The sequence below is a fragment of the Ovis aries genome, chromosome 16, assembly GCF_016772045.2.
Source record: "Ovis aries strain OAR_USU_Benz2616 breed Rambouillet chromosome 16, ARS-UI_Ramb_v3.0, whole genome shotgun sequence".
Classification (NCBI taxonomy): domain Eukaryota; kingdom Metazoa; phylum Chordata; class Mammalia; order Artiodactyla; family Bovidae; genus Ovis; species Ovis aries.
Window position 1 is genome coordinate 33,010,120 of NC_056069.1, and position 18,824 is coordinate 33,028,943.

The window sequence follows — 18,824 nt, forward strand, 5'->3', positions numbered from 1 at the left end:
GATGAGTCTTGAAAAACAAATATGAGTTTTTATAAGTGAAAATAAGACCAAAGAGGCCCTTCTAGGCAAAAGGAAGAAAATAGGCAGAGTCACAGAGGTATTAAAACACAGCTTACTCAAGGACTTGCATGTGGGACAGTGTGGAGCTTGGGACAGCATGGAGTGAGGGGATAGCCAGGGATTTTGAAGGCTGAAGGTGAAAACCCAGTGAGGGGCTGAATTATGAAGGAATGTGAATATATTGTTAATAAATTTGGGTTTTATATAGAAGGCACTTGGGAGCCCTTCATGATTTTTAATGGACTTTGCCCTTGTGGCTCAGCTGTTAAAGAATCCGCCTGCAATGTGGGAGACCTGGGTTCCATCCCCGGGTTGGGAAGATCCCCTGGAGAAGGGAGAGGCTATCTATTCCAGTATTCTGGCCTGGAGAATTCCGTGGACTGTATAGTCCATGGGGTCACAAAGAGTTGGACACAACTGATCAAATTTTTCATTTTCACTTTCGTGATTTTTAATAGTTGGGGACACCATTGATTAGATTTGCATTTTGTAAAGAGCCATATGGTTTTTACATAGAATAGGGGGAGAAGCCATGAGACCCCCTTCAGGTATCTTGGTCAAAAATATCAAGGTCCTGAACTGCAAGACCCAAAGAGAGATTTCAGAAAGATTTAGGAGGTGGACTCAGCCTACCTTGGTGATGAATGGGGCATAGTCGCTAAGGCAGAGGTGATTCCTGAGTTTTCTGGCTAGAGTCATGGTTACCTCTTTTATCTTTAATGAAGCCTGGCTCTTCAGGAAGAGAAAGGGAGTAGCAAGGGGAGGCAGCGAAAAAATAGGTTTTGTTTGAACATACTCAACTTGATACTCCTGAGTAAGGTGACATCCAAAGTATCCAGTCTGAGATTTCTGATAAACAAGTAGAGATGGGTATCTGGAGCTCAGAGTGTGAACTCATTAGCTGATGGGGGTAACTGGAACCTAACCTATAGGTGGCGTTGTGTAGATAAAGGGAGCAAGGTGTGGCACTTTGGGTGCCTCAGAGAATGGAGTAGGTAGGTTATTTCCCCTGTGCTCCACACATAGTAGATGCTTAATAAATGCTGCCTTGCTATTAAGTTTCATGACTGTGACCACTCTGCCAGAGCAGATGTGGGACTGGAATTCCATTTTCAGCTCTTAAGGAAAGTTCCATTAGTTGCCTGCCATTTGAAAGAGGCTTCAGAGATATTACAACTCTGCTTCCTTGGTTTTGTGTTGCTAGAATGATGGGATGATAGATGCCTTCCTCCACAGCACTTGGGCTGTGACTAATTGCTTTATCCATAATGCAGCCTGTTATGGTGGTAAAAAAATAATAAAATTATTCATTTGTAAAACAAAGTAATTGAAATATTATTCTTGGTAGTTGAACAGTTGGTTGTAGCTTTTAGATTTTAGTGTCTGTCTTTTATCAAGTTTTTGTTTACACTTTATATGACTAAGTGGGGAATCTCCCTCAATATTTCAAAAGTAGGTTTCTCATTTTTTAAAAAATTCATAATGCTTAGTTTTCTAATATATGACCTTGAGAGCTAATTAGGGATTGATAAAGATGTTAATAAAAGGTTTTTAAAAGCAGTGTCATTTGCCACAGAGTTTATCTTCTTGATCACCGAAGCCTTATACTCATAATACCACAGTTATACACAATAAGGTTCTTTTCCTCTTATTTGTTCCATTTTGATAAATTTGTGGTTGTTCATAATACAAGGGAAAGAATATAGTATGAATGATGCTCCAGACACATTTTCTGCAAATAAAAAGTTGCCAATTAAAAAAAAATTGTCATTGTCATTTTGAAATTGAATAACCTACTGCCTCATATGGACATTCCTCACTGATAATTTCTTCCCCCTCAAAACATATTTCAGTTGAAAAAAGTCTTTAGGAACATAAAAATGTGGAAACAAAAATGTTTGCTGAAATATATCATCCCAAATTTAAATCATCTTTTCCAGTAAAACCAATCAGGTGTCTATGTATTTATCAAACAAAGCAAATATCACTAGTTCCCTTAATGTTTTGCTCCTGAGGAGAAATATCAGTTATCTGGAGACAGATAATCATTTGGAGGCTTTAATTTGTGTTCGCACACATACACACATGTGGGAGAAAGAATATGGCTCTGTGGTGTCCTTGCTATGTCTCAGGCATGAGGCCAGCTGCTCAGAGTAGGTTTGTTATTATATTTGTCCTGTATAACAATCTTGGGAGGTAGGTTTGTTTGACATACATCTACAGATGTGAAGACAGGTTCAGCGAAGATTACATAGCTATTGTCAGCTGAGCTGGAATTCCAGTTCATCTTGAAAGCCAGGATTCTTTCCGCTACATATTGTTGTGTCTTCTTTTTTATTATTTTAAAAATTTCTATTTTATATTGGAGTACACAGTACTGTGTCTTTTTAATAGCCTCCAGGAGTGTGTTTAAAAATGTCAATTTGGGATGGACTTCCAAGCTAGATGAAAATAAAGATTCTAAGGCTGCAAATAATAGTTGAATTTAAGGTAATTCCAGAGGAGAGGAGAGGTCTGGGAAGCATAAAATTTAAGTCTGGAAGACTGACCTTGAAAGCTGGAAGAGGGAACAATTCCAGTGCATGGGAGGACAACTTACTGTAGAGTCCATGAGTGAATGTTTAGGGAAGCAGTTTCGCTTCTTGCAGTTAGAGCTTCCCATTGGGAGGTAATCTGCCTTAGAAAGTGAGCCTTCTACCACTGGAAGTTTCTAAACAAAGCCCCAGAGACCATCTCAGAAGGATGCTTTGAAGAATTCTTGTGTGGAAGATTTTATCGCGTGACTTTGTGGGTCCCTTCTACTCAATTTGTTGCATTACCAAGAGTGACCACATGTGTTCTGTATCAGACACAGCTGGTTGAATCTACCTGCTTGGGTCAAGCTATACCAATTGGCACCACCATCACCTAGTATAACCAATCAGAATGTTGAAATGCAGTGTTTAGGGTGAGGTGAGCCTTCTCATGCTTGTCCTAAACGTAAGCATCTTCATTTGATTTCCATACCAGAGGGAGAGTCTCTATGCTTTCAGATTTGTGTGTTTTCACAGGACTTAAGGGAAAGCTTTAATATTTACCTGGGGGAGGGGGTTGTCTTTCAGGGCGAACTGTCCCTTTATAATTAACTCCTAGCTACTTCAGACTGCCTGCTTTTGTTTCCGGTAATTTACTGAGAAGCATCAGTCAACTTTCCCCCATCATCCCTGTACTTTCACCTTCTAAATCTCTCCTCCCTCCTTGCTTTTCTTCCTCCTTTTTTGTTCAGATCATTGTTAATTGCCAAATTAAATTTTGACCAAAAGTGTTAGATCTAACAAAAGGAAAGTAGTTAAAAAAAAAAAAAAACTGGTTATAATAGTGGCAAATGCCATCAGTAGTCAGCATCCATTTATTTTCTGGCATCAACAGCACTCCCCAGCTAATTGCCAATTAAGGCACTGGCATTTATTCTCACCAAAATATAGTAGTTACAGTTGACATGTTTTCATTGCTGATTTTCAGTCTTTTACCCTGGGTCTTTTCTGTCCTTAAAAAACTTGTGAGGTTATTTCTGTTTGGTGCTATAAAATAATTACAGTGATAGGAATAGTCATTGTTATTTTCTTGATTTTGACAGGCTGTGTTTGATGTGGACAACAAGAAGGGTCTGACTCTCATTGAACTCTGGGAAGGCCTGACAGTGGATGACATAAAAAAGAGCACTGGGTGTGATTTCACAGTAAGTGTTTCTATGAACAAATCCAGCCACTTGTCCTGTACCCCGAGCTTGATTAATGGGTATTTATGGGACATGAACCAATAATTTGTGATCATTTTTGGAGTTGACCTTTGCGGGAACAGAAGTGGAAGGATGGGTGCCTCCAGTGAGAGCAGGTGGGAGCAGGAACAGGCTCTGACTCAGGGGACGGGGTTGGCTCAGGGATCAGAAGCAGGAGGGGGAGGAACCACCAGGAGCTGCTGCAAACAGCAGGTTGAGCTTGAGCTCTAAGCTATTTGCTGTAACATTCCTTGCAGTCCTCTGTTCCTGGGTTATGTATTGGGCACAGCCAAACTTTATTAACTAAAAAATGTGAACCACACACAGACAAATGATTCTTCCTTATTTTGAAATGTATGTGTGGAATTTGATTTTCTCTCTGATTAACTTCTTTGCTTGATCATTCCATCTATGGGCGATCTTAGAATGTTGAGCTTTTAACACCACTGGATTGATAATCACAAAATAGATGATTCCTGTATTTGAAGAAAAACTGTGTGCTTTAAAACTCTGACTTACAAAGCATATTAGAACATCAGAAGTATCCTCTAAGAAATCTCCAGATCCTTTTTTTAAACAGAGAATAAAGTCCACAGGGTCACTCAGTTGTGTCCAGTTCTTTGCGATCCCATGGACTGTAGCCCGCCAGGCTCTTATGTCCATGGAATTCTTCAGGCAAGAATACTAAAGTCCGTAGCCATTCCCTTCTCCAGGGGATCTTCCCAACCCAGGGATCAAACCTGTGAACCTGTGCCTCCTGCATTGGCCGGTGGATTCTTTACTACTGAGACCAGCTTGGGCCTGATAATATAAATAATGGCCTTTTAATATAAGAGCTTATTTGTGAATCACCAGTCACCAAACTGATGGGATTGGGCAGAGAGTTCAGTCCCTTTGGAGTTAATTGAAAGTAAAGGTGAAATGTGTCTGAAAAATTAAGAAATAGACTTTGCTTCTCACATACCTTTTTAAGAACATGTTAAAATGAAATATATTTATAATGAGAAGAAATATTGCAGCTACCCATCCTGGAGAAAGTAATTTAACGAACTGTTAGTCTCTCAGTCATGTCTGACTCTTTGCCACCCTGTGGACTGTAGCCCATCAGGCTTCTTTGTCTGCCGAATTTTCTAGGCAAGAATACTGAAGTGGGTTGCCTTTTCCTTCTCTAGGGGTCTTCCTGACCCAGTGAGGATCAACCTGACCCACATTGCAGCCAGATTCTCTACCATATGAGCAACCAAGGAACTTACTTGATAAATCATGCATGTATTTCATACATTTCTTCCTGAGGTACTACATGATTGGTTGGTACCTATTAGTGCTTAACAAACATCTGTAAACACAATTGTTCTGCATAATTCATGATCCACATATAACTGTTTCTGATACTGTGTGAAGGTCTTTGTCTATTAACCTTCTTTGAATTTCCTTTCAGAAAAAAGAAGTCTTCCAACAATTCCTTACATGAAAAGTGCATCTTTAATTAACTTTTCAGTGACCTCAGTGGGTAACAAATGGGATTTGTTTATAGTTTAACTATTTAGAATTCCTTACTCCAGTGATGAAAGCAAACAGTTTTTCTTCCTTAATTAGCTATTCTTTATATTTTTTCCCTCTGTGGATAAGTTAACCTCTTCTTCAGCAGGTGACATTTTTGAGACATTCTATAGAACGTTCAAATCTCTGCTACAGAAGAGAAGTATAAAAGAAGATCCTCATTGTTATCAGTTTTTTTTTTCTTTTTAAGTCATGTAGGTAAATCAAGAATGAAAAAGATGGATTTTTACTGTTTTTGCTTTGTTTTTTAAGTGCTAGTTTCCATGTCTTGATACATTGAAAAATATCTCTGTGGCATCTCTCTAATCGCAGTAGCAACCCTCCTCCTCTTTTGGTATTGACGTATAATTTTGTTTCCTCCAAATGAGGCTGTTGAAATAAAGTGTTAATTTTTATGTCAATATTGCTCTGAAAATGAAAAAATCTAGTAGTATTAGCTAAGCCATCTCAACTGGATTTTGAGGATCTAATGATCAATGGCATCTCTTTAGACCCTGACAGATGAAGCCACATGTATCAAATTCTCTGTAAGACTAGAAACTGAAGTGTTCTTATTCATAAGAAGTTCTGTTTAATAGCTGGGTTATCAGGGCTTCCCTGGTGCCTCAGATGGTAAAGCATCTGCCTGCAGTGCAGGAGACCCGGGTTCGATTCCTGGGTCAGGAAGATCCCCTGGAGAAGGAAATGGCAATCCACTCCAGCACTCTTGCCTGGAAAATCCCATGGACGGAGGAGCCTGATAAGCTACAGTCCACGGGGTTGCAAAGAGTCAGACACGACTGAGCGACTTCACTTCACTTCTTCAACAAGCTACATTTAATAATAAAGTACATTGAGATAGCATCTCTTTATTTAATAATTCAAAAGATATCTCATGATTATTACAGCATAGATAGCATTTTACTCTATGTGACTGCTTACTTACAGCTTACTCAAGATCTCTGTTTGGCAAAGGCCACTCAGCCTTCACTGTATACTGAGAAGTGAACATTTTAGAAAGGAATAGTTAGCCCAAAGAAAGCTAAAGACCTAGATCAAAGTAAATATGAAAATGTGTTGGTAAAAATCCCATGTACCTAAGAGTATGGGTAAGGGACTGGGCAAAGGATATAGAATGTGGATGTGAGCTGATGGAGAAAATCCTGAGAATTTCAAAGAAAAAGACAAATATGACAACATCGGATAACAGGACATGAAAAATTGAGGTTTCAGGGTATTAAAAATAATGGTAATGAAATATCTGAGCATTAAAAAAAAAAAAGTGACTGTGGTCATATATGGTTGTGAGAGTTGGACTGTGAAGAAGGCTGAGTGCCAAAGAATTGATGCGTTTGAACTGTGGTGTTGGAGAAGACTCTTGAGGGTCCCTTGGACTGCAAGGAGATCCAACCAGTCCATTCTGAAGGAGATCAACCCTGGGATTTCTTTGGAAGGAATGATGCTAAAGCTGAAGCTCCAGTAATTTGGACACCTCATGTGAAGAGTTGACTCATTGGAAAAGACTCTGATGCTGGGAGAGATTGGGGGCAGGAGGAGAAGGGGACGACCGAGGATGAGATGGCTGGATGGCATCACGGACTCGATGGACGTGAGTCTGAGTGAACTCCAGGAGATGGTGATGGACAGGGAGGCCTGGCATGCTGCAATTCATGGGGTCGCAAAGAGTCGGACACGACTGAGCGACTGAACTGAACTGAACTGAAGACTTTCCCGTATGTCACAGTACGATTAGCAAAAACAAAAAATGTGAAGGGAAATGTGTCCTTTAGGTATCACTTGAAATAGCTTCTTAAAAAATTCATAGTAACCATAATGTGAGTAGAAAGGAATTTTCTTTTCAATTAGTAGGAAAGTCTCTGTCATGTTACGTCTGAAACTCCAGAGAAAGCAGTAGACGTTTTGTAAAAGAAATGCAAATGTTGACTATATTTCAGGAAACTTCCTCACACTTCTAAAATAAGATTCTGGCCAGGAGTAGTTGACAGCAAAAGAAGCCAACCATAATGGACAGAGGTTTTGTTCCATATGATTGCTGTCCTTCAAAATGCAGTTGTTATAAAGAAAGGGACTTTCCTCTGTATTTCTTGGAGATTGAGTTCCAAATCTATCGAGAGAGATAAATGAGTTGGACAAGCAGAGGTTAAAATATCATGTTATAAAGCCTAGGATGAAGAATATGGCTTAGATGTACAGCCATATAAACTTTCCCAATTACAAACCCATGAAGTGAGAGGGACCTCCACTCCCAGTTATAGGCAGCCTTGAAAAATGAGGCCTTCCACGCAGGGGAGAGCCTTTTCTACTGAACTTCTTTCCATGTGGCTGAAAGCAAAATAGCACATGCTCCCTACAGAAGGCTGAGGAAGAAGGGTCAGACTGTGTTCCACATACCCCCAGTTCCTCTGCCCAAATCATTCTTAGGGGACACACTTGAGGCCAGAGTATTACACTGATAAGTGTCCTTTCCCATGAGCAGTGGGGAATAAATACTTGACACCAGCACTGTTGGTTAGTAAAGCCATACACACATGTTCATGCCCTACAAACGCTTGACTGTGATGCTATGCAAAAATGCTTTTTATTTTTTTTTAATAATTTTAGCTCCAAACATTTTTATGACTAAGGAGTTCTCTGGTTTACTTTTTCTCTAGAGCACTCACATTTTGAAAAAAATCTCTCAAATAAGTAGTCAGTAATAATTCATTTTCAAAGAGCCAAAGTGATATTGTACAGTTCTCATATTAAAGCTGTGATAAGCTAATGAACACGTTAAATTTATTTCTGGCTATACTTACATCACTCAGTGTGTTACTGCCAGCTACTTCATGGGCCAAATAGAAAAAGGAAATGAGCTTCCTGGTGGCCTAGTGGTTAGGATTCTGCTGCAGCCCAAGTTCAATCCCTCGTCAGGGGAACTGAGAATCATGCAAGCTGTGTGGTGCAGCCAAAAAAAAGAAAAAGAAGGTGGCATCCTACCACTTGAATTCCATTATATTCCAAAGTATCTTTTTTAATAAATAGTTGGTTCAATTGGATATTCATTTCTTTCTTTTCTGATTCATGCTTGAATTACATAAGATAGGTTTTTCTTTACAACATGTATCTGTGGGCCTTTTTGAACTAGAATATTACTGTTTTATTTTTTAAGTTTTCTGTTTTTTTTAATATAAAAACTTAAAAATAAATTGAATCCATAGTTGAACATCATGTAGTAGAATAAACTTTCAGAGGTTATTAGTTGTCCATGGTTATTTATTAAACACCCAATGTACCTTGCATATTAAGCTATGAAATATGAATAAAACAGGACAAACTAGTATAGTTCCTACTCCCAAGAGTCTTGGTCTTTTCTGTAGGTAAGAATACGCCTAAACCACCAGTGGCAACAAATCAAATAAGAATCCTGCCTATTGATATGTTTGCAGGGGAATCTGAAGGAAGCCAGCTACAGACATTCTTTGCCAAGTTGAATAAATTTGTATTCTCAATGTCTATTATGAACTGGTATTATACCAGAATTAAACAGTATATTCTTTGGATTTCAGTGGACTAGGAAGACAACTTGTTAGCTTATCCTCTGCTCATAAATCATGTAGTCCTATGCTTAGCCTGTAGATCACTTTGGCAGGATAATCTGCTTCAGCTTACATGGGTTCACCATGTTGATGAGACTGTGAGAAAACAAATGAATAATGGTGGGTTAGTAGCTGTTTCTCTTTACAGAAATAGACAGGCCAAGTCAGTGTACCTAAAGGTTCATCTTCTTTTCTGTTAAAAGTCAAGTTCCATGCTGAGGCTATAAAGGTTACTAAGAGCTCAAAATAGGGCCAACATGACAAGGATAAGGATCAGATGTCTAGTTTGAAAAAATCAAGGTGTCCAGTTTCCTTTTAAAGGCAGTGCTATAAAGCACCTATTAGAAAATGACCTGTTTCCAAAGAAGAGTTTTATTTCATTAAATTATTTCTACCAGTGCTCTGTGGTTTAAAAAAAGAAAATCGATTGTTTATGAGACACAGTCTCCAAATACTCAGAGCCCCTATATCTTCATTCTTTTTGGTAGAATTGAAGATCTGTGACTTTTGTATATTAACATCTTTTATTTTGTCTATTATTATATATCTGTTCTTGGAGCTGGCAAGTCTGAGTGAGCTCTCATTTATCCTAAGATATGTACCAAGCCATTCTGATCTTTTTTACTCTGGTCATGGCATTTTTAGGTAGAAAAATGGAAGAGGGGACATTAACTTTTGACATTGTGAAGACTTAATAAGAAAACAATTTACAAATGAATAGCAATATTTAACCTCATCATAGCCAAATAATTGTCTTCTGTTTTTACTACTGACGTAACCTCTACTAGGAGACCTTTCTTCTAGTTCTTTGAGGCTTATCTAATCTACTCATTTATTCATTCATTTAACAAAATTTTAAGTGTTTATTCTGGAAGACAAATTAGATCCCCTTCAATTGTCACATCCATGAAGGGCTCAAAAATCACCTAAATTTTAGTATTCCTTACTGTGCTTTCCATGTAGCCTGTTAACTAAGACTTAATGGATATTTGCCAGATTAAATTTACCTGCTATTACACCTTGAAAGATCCATCAAAATTAAGCCAGACTACTTACCACCAGGGTTTCCCTGGTAGCTCAGATGGTAAAGAATCTGCCTACAATGCGGGAGACCCAAATTTGATCCCGGGGTTGGGAAGATCCCTGGAGAAAGGCATGGCAGCCTACTCCGGTTTTCTTGCCTGGAGAATTCCATGGACAGAGGAGCCTGGTGGGCTATAGTCCATGGGGTCGCAAAGAGTTGGACATGACTGAGCAACTAACACACACACACACTTACATTTAGATTTCCTTCTCCACCAGCTTTAGCATTAAATATAGATCTGCCCTCATATTTCTCTACTTCAAGACTCCTTGGAATTCATTTGCTATTTGGTACATTGAACATAATCATAGTTAATATTTAATATTTGTAATGCTATTACTTCCTTTTTATAATAACCTGGTATCTTTTTACTGCCCTTTTATCATTTCCACTCTGATTATGAAATTTCTGATAAAAGTGTGTTATCCAAAGACTGCATTATCTCTTAGCAAAATTGTGAATTGACTGGACCTATTTTAAGGATTCTGAAACTTGTGGACTTGTGGCTTGCTCCATGGCTCTGTTCTGAGTGAAATTTCATCAGTCTCAGAGCTCAGGGGGCCATTCAGGAGAGTTTGGTCATCTGGACCCTTGTTCATCTCCTGCTGCTCGTCCTCCACCTCTTCCTGGTTGTGAGTCTTAAATATCTTTAAGAGCTATAATGCAAGAAGGTTGAGAACTACCAGATACACAAAATGTAAATGGATAAAAGTGTTTTTTTCTTGGTGGCTCAAATGGGAAAATAATGAGGAAACTCCAGGTGGGGTCTATGGCAAGACTACTTGTTGCCTACATCATTCAGTTTTGGAAATTCAAAGCAGAGATGTTTTATACCATGAAGTTTTTTTCATAAGTCCATAATTTTTTTTCTCTTTCTTTTCCCAGGTTTCACCAAAACTCATACCGATGCAGCAGATCTCAACTTGAAATGTGTAGTAAACCATTGTTCTAGGCCTTGTGCTCTTCATTTTAACCACATAGGAGTTTATTAGAAGGACATCAGTAATCATAATTGTATATCTTACAGTTTTTGTCTAGTTTTCTTCTAGCATCTTACTGCTTTTATAGCCATATAGATTTTGTTCTCTCCAGCGTGCTATGGCATTTTAATGAATAACCAAAAGGAAAAATATATATGTTTAGCTTATTTGTTTTATAAGTGCTGAGAAGGTCATATTTAGAGTTGGTGCTCACATTGGATTTATCTTCATCTTCTGTGGTAGATACATTAAATTGTGCACAATTTGTACCAAGATGGGCCCTTAGGGAGAGTTTCATTGGTATACTTTCCCTCCTAACTAAATCATGACATGTAGTAAAAAAAGGAGGGAGGAGAAGAACTCCACTCAGAGTATACCCAGGGCAGCATTGTTCTAGTTCTAAAAGATAACATTTGTGTGGATTGAATTAGGAGAAATGTTGTCTTAAAGATTAGGTTTTTCCTTTAGCCTTCTCTGTCTTTTCTTTTAGAGCCTCTGATTTTGTGATACACCTTAGTGCATCCCTTCTCCCTCCCCACTTTTGGTAACTAAAATAAATGCCCAAGAAAGCAAACAGGAACATCTCTGTGAGAGAAATAACTGGGTTTGTGGGAGAGACTGAAGGGTGTAGAGTCTATTGGTGCTGACACCCAACCAAGAAGTTGCCTTTATAAACAAACCAAATAACTACCTGTGCTTTGCCAAAGATGACAGTTTTTTTTTTTTTTTTTTAGAAAGACGGCTATAAACCTAACTGATTAGTCAGTTTTCTCATTTTCAAACAGTGCAGTATTCCTGTGTATCCAGAAGGATCCTTAGAAGTCTTTCTCTATGGTATTGTGGGCTTGTTGTATAATACCTCCTCTTAAGGTAAGAGGAGCTGTGGGGTAATTTATCATGAACCTGCAGTAACAATGACAGGAGAGATTTAGTTTGTTTGTTTGTTTGTTTGTTTTAAGAATTCTTTCTTTTCAGGGTCTCTTTTTTCTTCTCGGGAAAGTTTCTAAATATTGAAAGCCTTTTTCTACAGAACAGTGTTCTTTCTTCTGCCCAGGCTTCTTCCTTGAGCAAAATACTTTTTATTCAGCTTTATCAAACTAGGGAAAATAACGATGAGCAAATCCAGGATTTGAAGTGCAGTGAACTTCATCCTCAGAAAATAAACATTGTAGATTAGATTTTGTAAGGACCTTCTCCTCCGAGGTATCCTCAGTTATCAAACTGTTCCCCAGGGGGTCTACCAAGCATCCTGGGTATCAAATTGGAGAAAAGTCCAGGCACCTGAAGACAGGCCAGATTGCTGTCCTCTGGACAGAGGTAGGCATGTTACAGTGCAGTATATCATTCCTCTCATACCAGATATAGGCATTTCTGCAAGTTTTTAGCTAATGGCTGTCATTAAATTCACTTTCTCTTCAGATACAGCTACAGTTCTATCATTTTAGAGGAAGGAGAGGAGAAGCACACTCCATATATAAAACGGTCTTTCTGGTTGGCTGCATGTTTGAAAGCTTCCTCTCCCAATACTGGTAAAATGGACTTTCTAGAGAATTTTCATGGTCTGGAGAATAATTTACATCCGTGTTAGAGTTATGGTTTGGAAAATGTGTGATATTGATGGTTGCTGTATTTGTAAACTTACTTCTGTGATTCTAAGAAAGCACCTCATGTTGAGTGGCAAATTCTAAGTAGATGACTTTATATTTTTGATTAAAGAGTGTCATAGGTGTTAGGAAATGCATTAAGAACTATAATAAATATTCCAAATGGATGTCGATTAGTGTGGTTGTCCTTTTTCTCATTTGGGAATGGTTTCAATGTGGGAATGATACAACAGAGATTGGTGTGATAGCCAATAATAAAGTTAGCACACTTTACTACTTCTAATCAAGTGAGTGTTTTTTCTTTTGCTCTTGTCAAAGAAAAGATGTTATCCTTCATGAAAGAACAAGTGAAATGTTTACCTACATGAATTCTGACTTTGCTTCTTGTCAGAGTCATCATTTATTTGTCTATAAAAATCGATTATCCCAGATTTCCATGTGTTATTATTTATTCGCATGTATCTAACATTCCTTTGTTGTTGCTATTTAGTTGCTGAATCATGTCTGACTCTTTTGAAACCCCATGGACTGTATCCCACCAGGCTTCTTTGTACATGGGACTTCGCAGGCAAGAATCCTGGAGTGGGTTGCCAATTCCCTTCTCCAGGAGATCTTCCAGACCCAGGGATCAAACCCACATCTCTTGCATTGCAGGCAGATTCTTAACCGCTGAACCACCAGGGGAGTCCAACATTTCTTTAGTAATGAGTAATTTTCCAGTGATATGTAGATTTTGCTTGCATTTTGAAGTGGCCCTACCCAGGTGTCTAACCAGCATCTATGTTGCCCCTCTTGTAACAGACTCACTCCCTGTCCAAGGAGCTGAGCCAAAGATATGCCTCTTTTGGTAACTCTCCTTTGTCCAGAGTGATTTTATAAGGGGTGGCTGTATGACCCAAAATGTACGATTCAGGTTATTTATCCTATGTTGAAAACTGAAGATGAGAGAGAAGCCAATTTTCTTGTTCATCTCTGCTCACTGAGCCATAAGAAGAATGTGAGTCTGGCACCAACACCCACCTCCCCCTCCCCCCAACACACTGAGCTTCAGTTAGAAAGAAATGGAAACACAAACATTGAGCTGTAGGGAGGGGGCATCCCAGTGGTATTCGAGTTTCTGGTTCTGTACCATCTAAGGGCAACTTCTCTGCAGCCATGCTGGGACATGAGCCCACAAGTCTCCCTTCTTGTTTGATCCTTTGTCACCTGCAGCCAGAGTGTGAATTCAAGCAACTTTGGTAGTTCTTAAGTCCTGGGAGGGATCTGTCTCCTATAGAAGGTATGCAGAATATAAGCAAATCTGCTTCTCCCTGGACCCATCGAACACATGTGAGAGCATCTATAGGTGTTACCCAGTGGGCAGGAAGGTTGTGGGTGGAGGCTTTCATTCTACAGTTTCAGCGTAGTCAGCACAACTTTGAAAATTATTCCAATGGAAGTATAAGCACAGATTTATTCAATGGATGAGTTTCTTTGCACTAACCTTTTCCCTTTTCTCAAAAAATAAGATCTTGGGTTTCTTTAGCCTATTTTCAGATTCTTTGTTTTTGAAAAGGAGAGCATCTAGTATCTTCCACCATAGATTAAGTACAATATAATTAATAACATGATTGTAAAAATACTGACAGTCCTTTTAAAAATGTGTGTCATAATATTACCAGAATCATGAGTTGTTCTGTCCTTTTATTTCTCAACACTATCTTTCTGCTTCCACTGCCATACTGAGAATCAATTTAAACATGTCAATAAAAGTCATGTGGTCTGAGCACATGGCTATGTGACATATATTTGAAGTTTCCTGCTTCCATAGTGTTCAGTGTATCTATGTGAAGTCATCCAAAGGCTCTCTTCATGGCCCACGCAGCAAGTCTCATGAGTGTGATGCCAGTAGCAACCCAAGTAAGTAATTGCCTAAGACAATGCCTTCCCTTAAAGCTGCAATAAAGTGCAAATGAGTGACTTCTCTGGTTGTCCAGTGGTTAAGATCCCATGCTTTCAATGTAAGGAATGTGGGTTTGATCCCTGAGCAGGGGTCCAAGATCCCAGGTAACTGAGCCTTATGCAGCAACTCCTGAGCCCGCCGCTCTGGAGCTCACACATTACAAATAGATGGCCTGTGCACCACAGCTAAGACCCAATGCAGCCAAATAAATAAATATTTTTTAAAAAACCACACAAATGATACTTGTGAAGGTTAAGCATGTTTGATTATCATGGTCATTATTGTCTTTAATGGGGTGCCACACTGGGTTTCCACTGGGAAATGATGTCAGGCCACTATTCTGGCTTCTTTGTAGCATGAATTACATAGGAGCTATACAAAACACTCCTGGTTTCCACTGACAAACCATGAAAGCCCAGGCCCCTCATGTAGTCATTTTATTTTGTCTCATTTTTAGGCATCCCTTCTGTTACCTATAACTTTTTCAAGAGCACATCAGAGGCCAGGGCAGAAGCTCATATAGAAATCCTGGTGTTGCGTTTGAGACCCCTCTCTCTTGATTTGGGGATAGGAGGTAGCATCTACTTTGCATTCTTGGGTTAGAGTGCCCAGTCTGCAAATCTCAGATATGACTTTAATCTCTCTCAACTCTTTCATGTGCCCAGTGTAAGCAAGGGTTTACAGAGTTATCTCTTTCTTAGCCAAATATTCCAAAATGTGTGTGTAATGGTCTTACTTTGGAATGTAGCATACAATGTCTGTGTGCTGTTTTAATATCTTGTATATTAGTATAAAGTGAAAAGTGAAAGGGAAGTCGCTCAGTCATGTCTGACTCTTTGCGACCCCATGGACTGTAGCCTACCAGGCTTCTCCATCCATGGGATTTTCCAGGCAAGAATACTGGAGTGGGTTACCATTTCCTTCTCCAGGGGATCTTCCCAACCCAGGGATCGAACCCAGGTCTCTCTCATTGGAGGCAGGCGCTTTAACCTCTAAGCCACCAGGGAAGCCCATGGTAGCTTTCCAAGTGTGTTTATTGAATCAATTTACTAGTTGAAAACATGAGGTGATAGTAAGCCAGGCCTGAGGGTTTCCGTCAGCTAAATAATTAGATTAAGGTCTATAAAGAAGATGTAGGAAAATAAAAGGAGGGAAATAAGAGGCAGTATCTGGAGGCTAACAAAAGAATAGAGACTTGGATAATGACCTGTATTTGTTGAGCATTTTGTAAATGTATAAAACACCTAGCTAGTTATTTCATTATCAGTAATCTGCCAGGGAGACATTACTCCATTAAAATTAACTATTAGTCTGAGAGAAGTAATGTCCATCAACTCTTTAATCAGGTTAACTTTTCAGGGCTAATGTTGAATTTTGCCCAGGTACTTAATGTGAATTTCATCCCCTGAATAGAACTAGATTTGTTATTCTCTGGTAAGTTACAAAGCAGGGAGTTCAAAACCTTTCAACCTAATGGTGTATGTCTTCAGGTTTTGTTCTTGTCCACACAGCTATTGTCCACCCAATTTACAAGGAAATCAGTAGTTATTAAAAAGGCTAATGGCAACACCAGGGAAATTGTGCGTGTGGAAGGTTTGTAATGACTGGGTTTGCTCCTATAAAAGGCCTATTTAGGCTTGTAGGTGAGGATGCTCATCTGACACCAGCAGGAGGGGCTGATGAACACTGCTTTATCTTTGTAGCTGAACACCTGAAATTTGATTTTCATGACATTAACCTTAACTCACTTTCAAAGTCAGAGTTGTAGTTCAGACTCACTCAGTTGAACCCCAGAGATATGGTTGATATGCTGTGCTGTGCTTAGTCACTCACTCATGTCTGACTTTTTGCAACGCCACGGGCTGTAGCCTGCCAGGCTCCTCTGTGGGGACTCTCCAGGCAAGAATGCTGGAGTGGGTTGCCATTCTCTTCTCCAGGGATCTTCCCAACCCAGGGAACAAACCCAGGTCTCCCGCATTGCGGGCAGATTCTTTACCATCTGAGCCACCAGAGAAGCCCAAGAATACTGGAGTGAGTACCCTAATCCTTCTCCAGGAGATCTTCCTGATCTAGGAATTGAACCAGGGACTCCTGCATTGCAGATGAATTCTTTACCAGCTGAGCTCCCAGGAAGGAGTCTGAAAATGGTGACACAGCAAGAGCACTGCCCAGCGAGATCTAGTGCCATGCCAGTCACCAGGTCCTGGAAAGAAGAAAACTAGTCACAGCACTGAAACCCATGTTGTTATTGAACGTGACTGTAAGTGTGGGAAGGCTTAAGGCCTTAATATGAGAATGTCCAATTGTTACTATTGTATTTCTTTGAATATGACACCACCTTTTTTTTTTCATAATAGTAGAATATTTGGCATGAGATCTACCCTCTTAAATACGGTATTGTTAAGTACAGAACTCTAGATTCACATTCCCACCAACAGTGTACCTTTGCCCATTTTAAAATTAGTTTATTTAAATGTTTGCTTCCGGTCCCATCACTTCATGGCAAATAGATGGGGAAACGGTGGAACAATGACTGACTTTATTTTGGGGGCTCCAAAATCACTGAAGATGGTGACTGCAGCCATGAAATTAAAAGATGCTTACTACTTGGAAGGAAAGTTGTGACTAACCTAGACAACATATTAAAAAGCAGAGATGTTGCTTTGCCAACAAATGTTGACCATATATGCAAGGGTTTATTTCTGGCCTCTGTGTTCTCTTCCATTGGTCTATAAAACACATCCATTTAAAAATTCATTATGCTTTTATTTTCTTTTTATCACTCACCTATTTTATTGTATGCATACTAGGATTTTTTTAGACTTTCCCTCAGTCTCAGGAGAGTTTGCCTGGCATTCCTTTTTTGATTGGGAAATGCAAATTATTATGTACATAGAATAGATAAACAACATGCTCCTACTAGATAGCCCAGGGAATTATAGATGAAAAAGAATATATATGTATATATTCTTTTATTTAATAGTGTATGATTTAATGTATGTATAACTGAATCACTTTGTTGTACAGCAGAAACTAGCAACATTGTAAATCAACTATATTCAGTAAAATTAAAAAAAAAAACAAAAATAAAGAAGGGTCATTAATGGATGCTTTATTCAGTTGATAGACATCATAAGCAGTTAATAGCCCAAGGAAATCCACCCTTCCCGAAGTTTGTGCATTCACTATCAGGGCTTCTCGTTGACAAGAGAGTTCGAGTTGTCCAAGGAACATGTTGGGCTGGAGATCAGTCATGATAAGGGTGAGAGGGAGCTGAGGTGCCTGTCTCATCTTCTCCTGGAGCAGTAGGGCTGCCGGAAGCTGAAGGGGTCAAGGAATTGGACAGTTCCATCAGCTGTGAAAGCATTCCAGTTCCAAAGACTTAAACATGTGGGAAATAATTCATATTGGGATCAATAAATTGAAAGGGTCCTCTGAGATTTTCTGAATTAGCATAGTGTATGATTTAAGAATATTTTAAAGAAACCTATTTTATAACTCAAGTACACAAAAAGCTGATTGCATAGAAAAAGACTCTTAGGGAGTTGTTTTATGGATAGAAAAGAGTCAATAATTTTATTAGTGTGTGTGTGTGTGGAAATAGTTTTTAAGATAATTCTTCCAAGTAGGTCAAGTGCTTATTATGTAATGTTCCTATTACAATTTGCCCTCCAGGTATGTCCCTATTTCCTCCTTCATTAACTCCCATCTTTTCCGTGTACACAGTTTCTATCTTAGGTATACACAAGTTTACTCTACCTGTGAAAAGTTTTTAATATTATAACTAAAAGCGTTTAACATATCACTGATACCCAAATACATAAACATGGAAGGCCAAGGCATTTGAGGAGGCACTTTCATTAAGCCAAAAGTATCAAACTCGATAAGAGATTGCTGAAGAAAGTATACTGCCATTTGAGAGGACTGTTGCTGTGGAATAAAGGTTTCTGCCCCTCCACCCAAATTCACATGTTGAAAACCCTAATCTTCATTGTGACAGTATTTGCAGGTAGGCTGTTCAGGAGGTCTAGATTAGATTTAGATAGGGAGATCAGTCCTGGGTGTTCATTAGAGGAACTGATGTTGAAGCTGAAACTCCAATACTTTGGCCACCTAATGCGGAGAGCAGACTCATTTGAAAGTCCCTGATGCTGGGAAAGATTGAGGGCAGGGAGCGAAGGGGATGACAGAGGATGAGATGGTTGGATGGCATCACCGACACAATGGACATGGGTTTCAGGGGACTCCGGGAGTTGGTGATG

At 39.1% G+C, this 18,824-nt stretch overlaps 1 protein-coding gene across 4 annotated transcripts in view; it reads left to right on the forward strand.

Moving 5' to 3' along the window:
• OXCT1 (3-oxoacid CoA-transferase 1) overlaps positions 1–12,787 on the forward strand; it is a 163,371-nt gene extending 150,584 nt beyond the window's left edge. For 2 of the 4 annotated variants that reach the window (XM_004017014.6, XM_042233822.2), the window contains exons 16-17: positions 3,677–3,778; positions 10,922–12,787. In XM_004017014.6, the coding sequence (XP_004017063.1) occupies positions 3,677–3,778; positions 10,922–10,963 (144 nt within the window). In that variant the 3' untranslated portion in view covers positions 10,964–12,787. Of the gene's footprint in view, positions 1–3,676; positions 6,654–10,921 lie in introns of those variants that run through there. The other 2 variants (XM_060400459.1, XM_060400460.1) reach the window with 1 other exon arrangement.
• Positions 12,788–18,824: the final 6,037 nt, after the last annotated feature.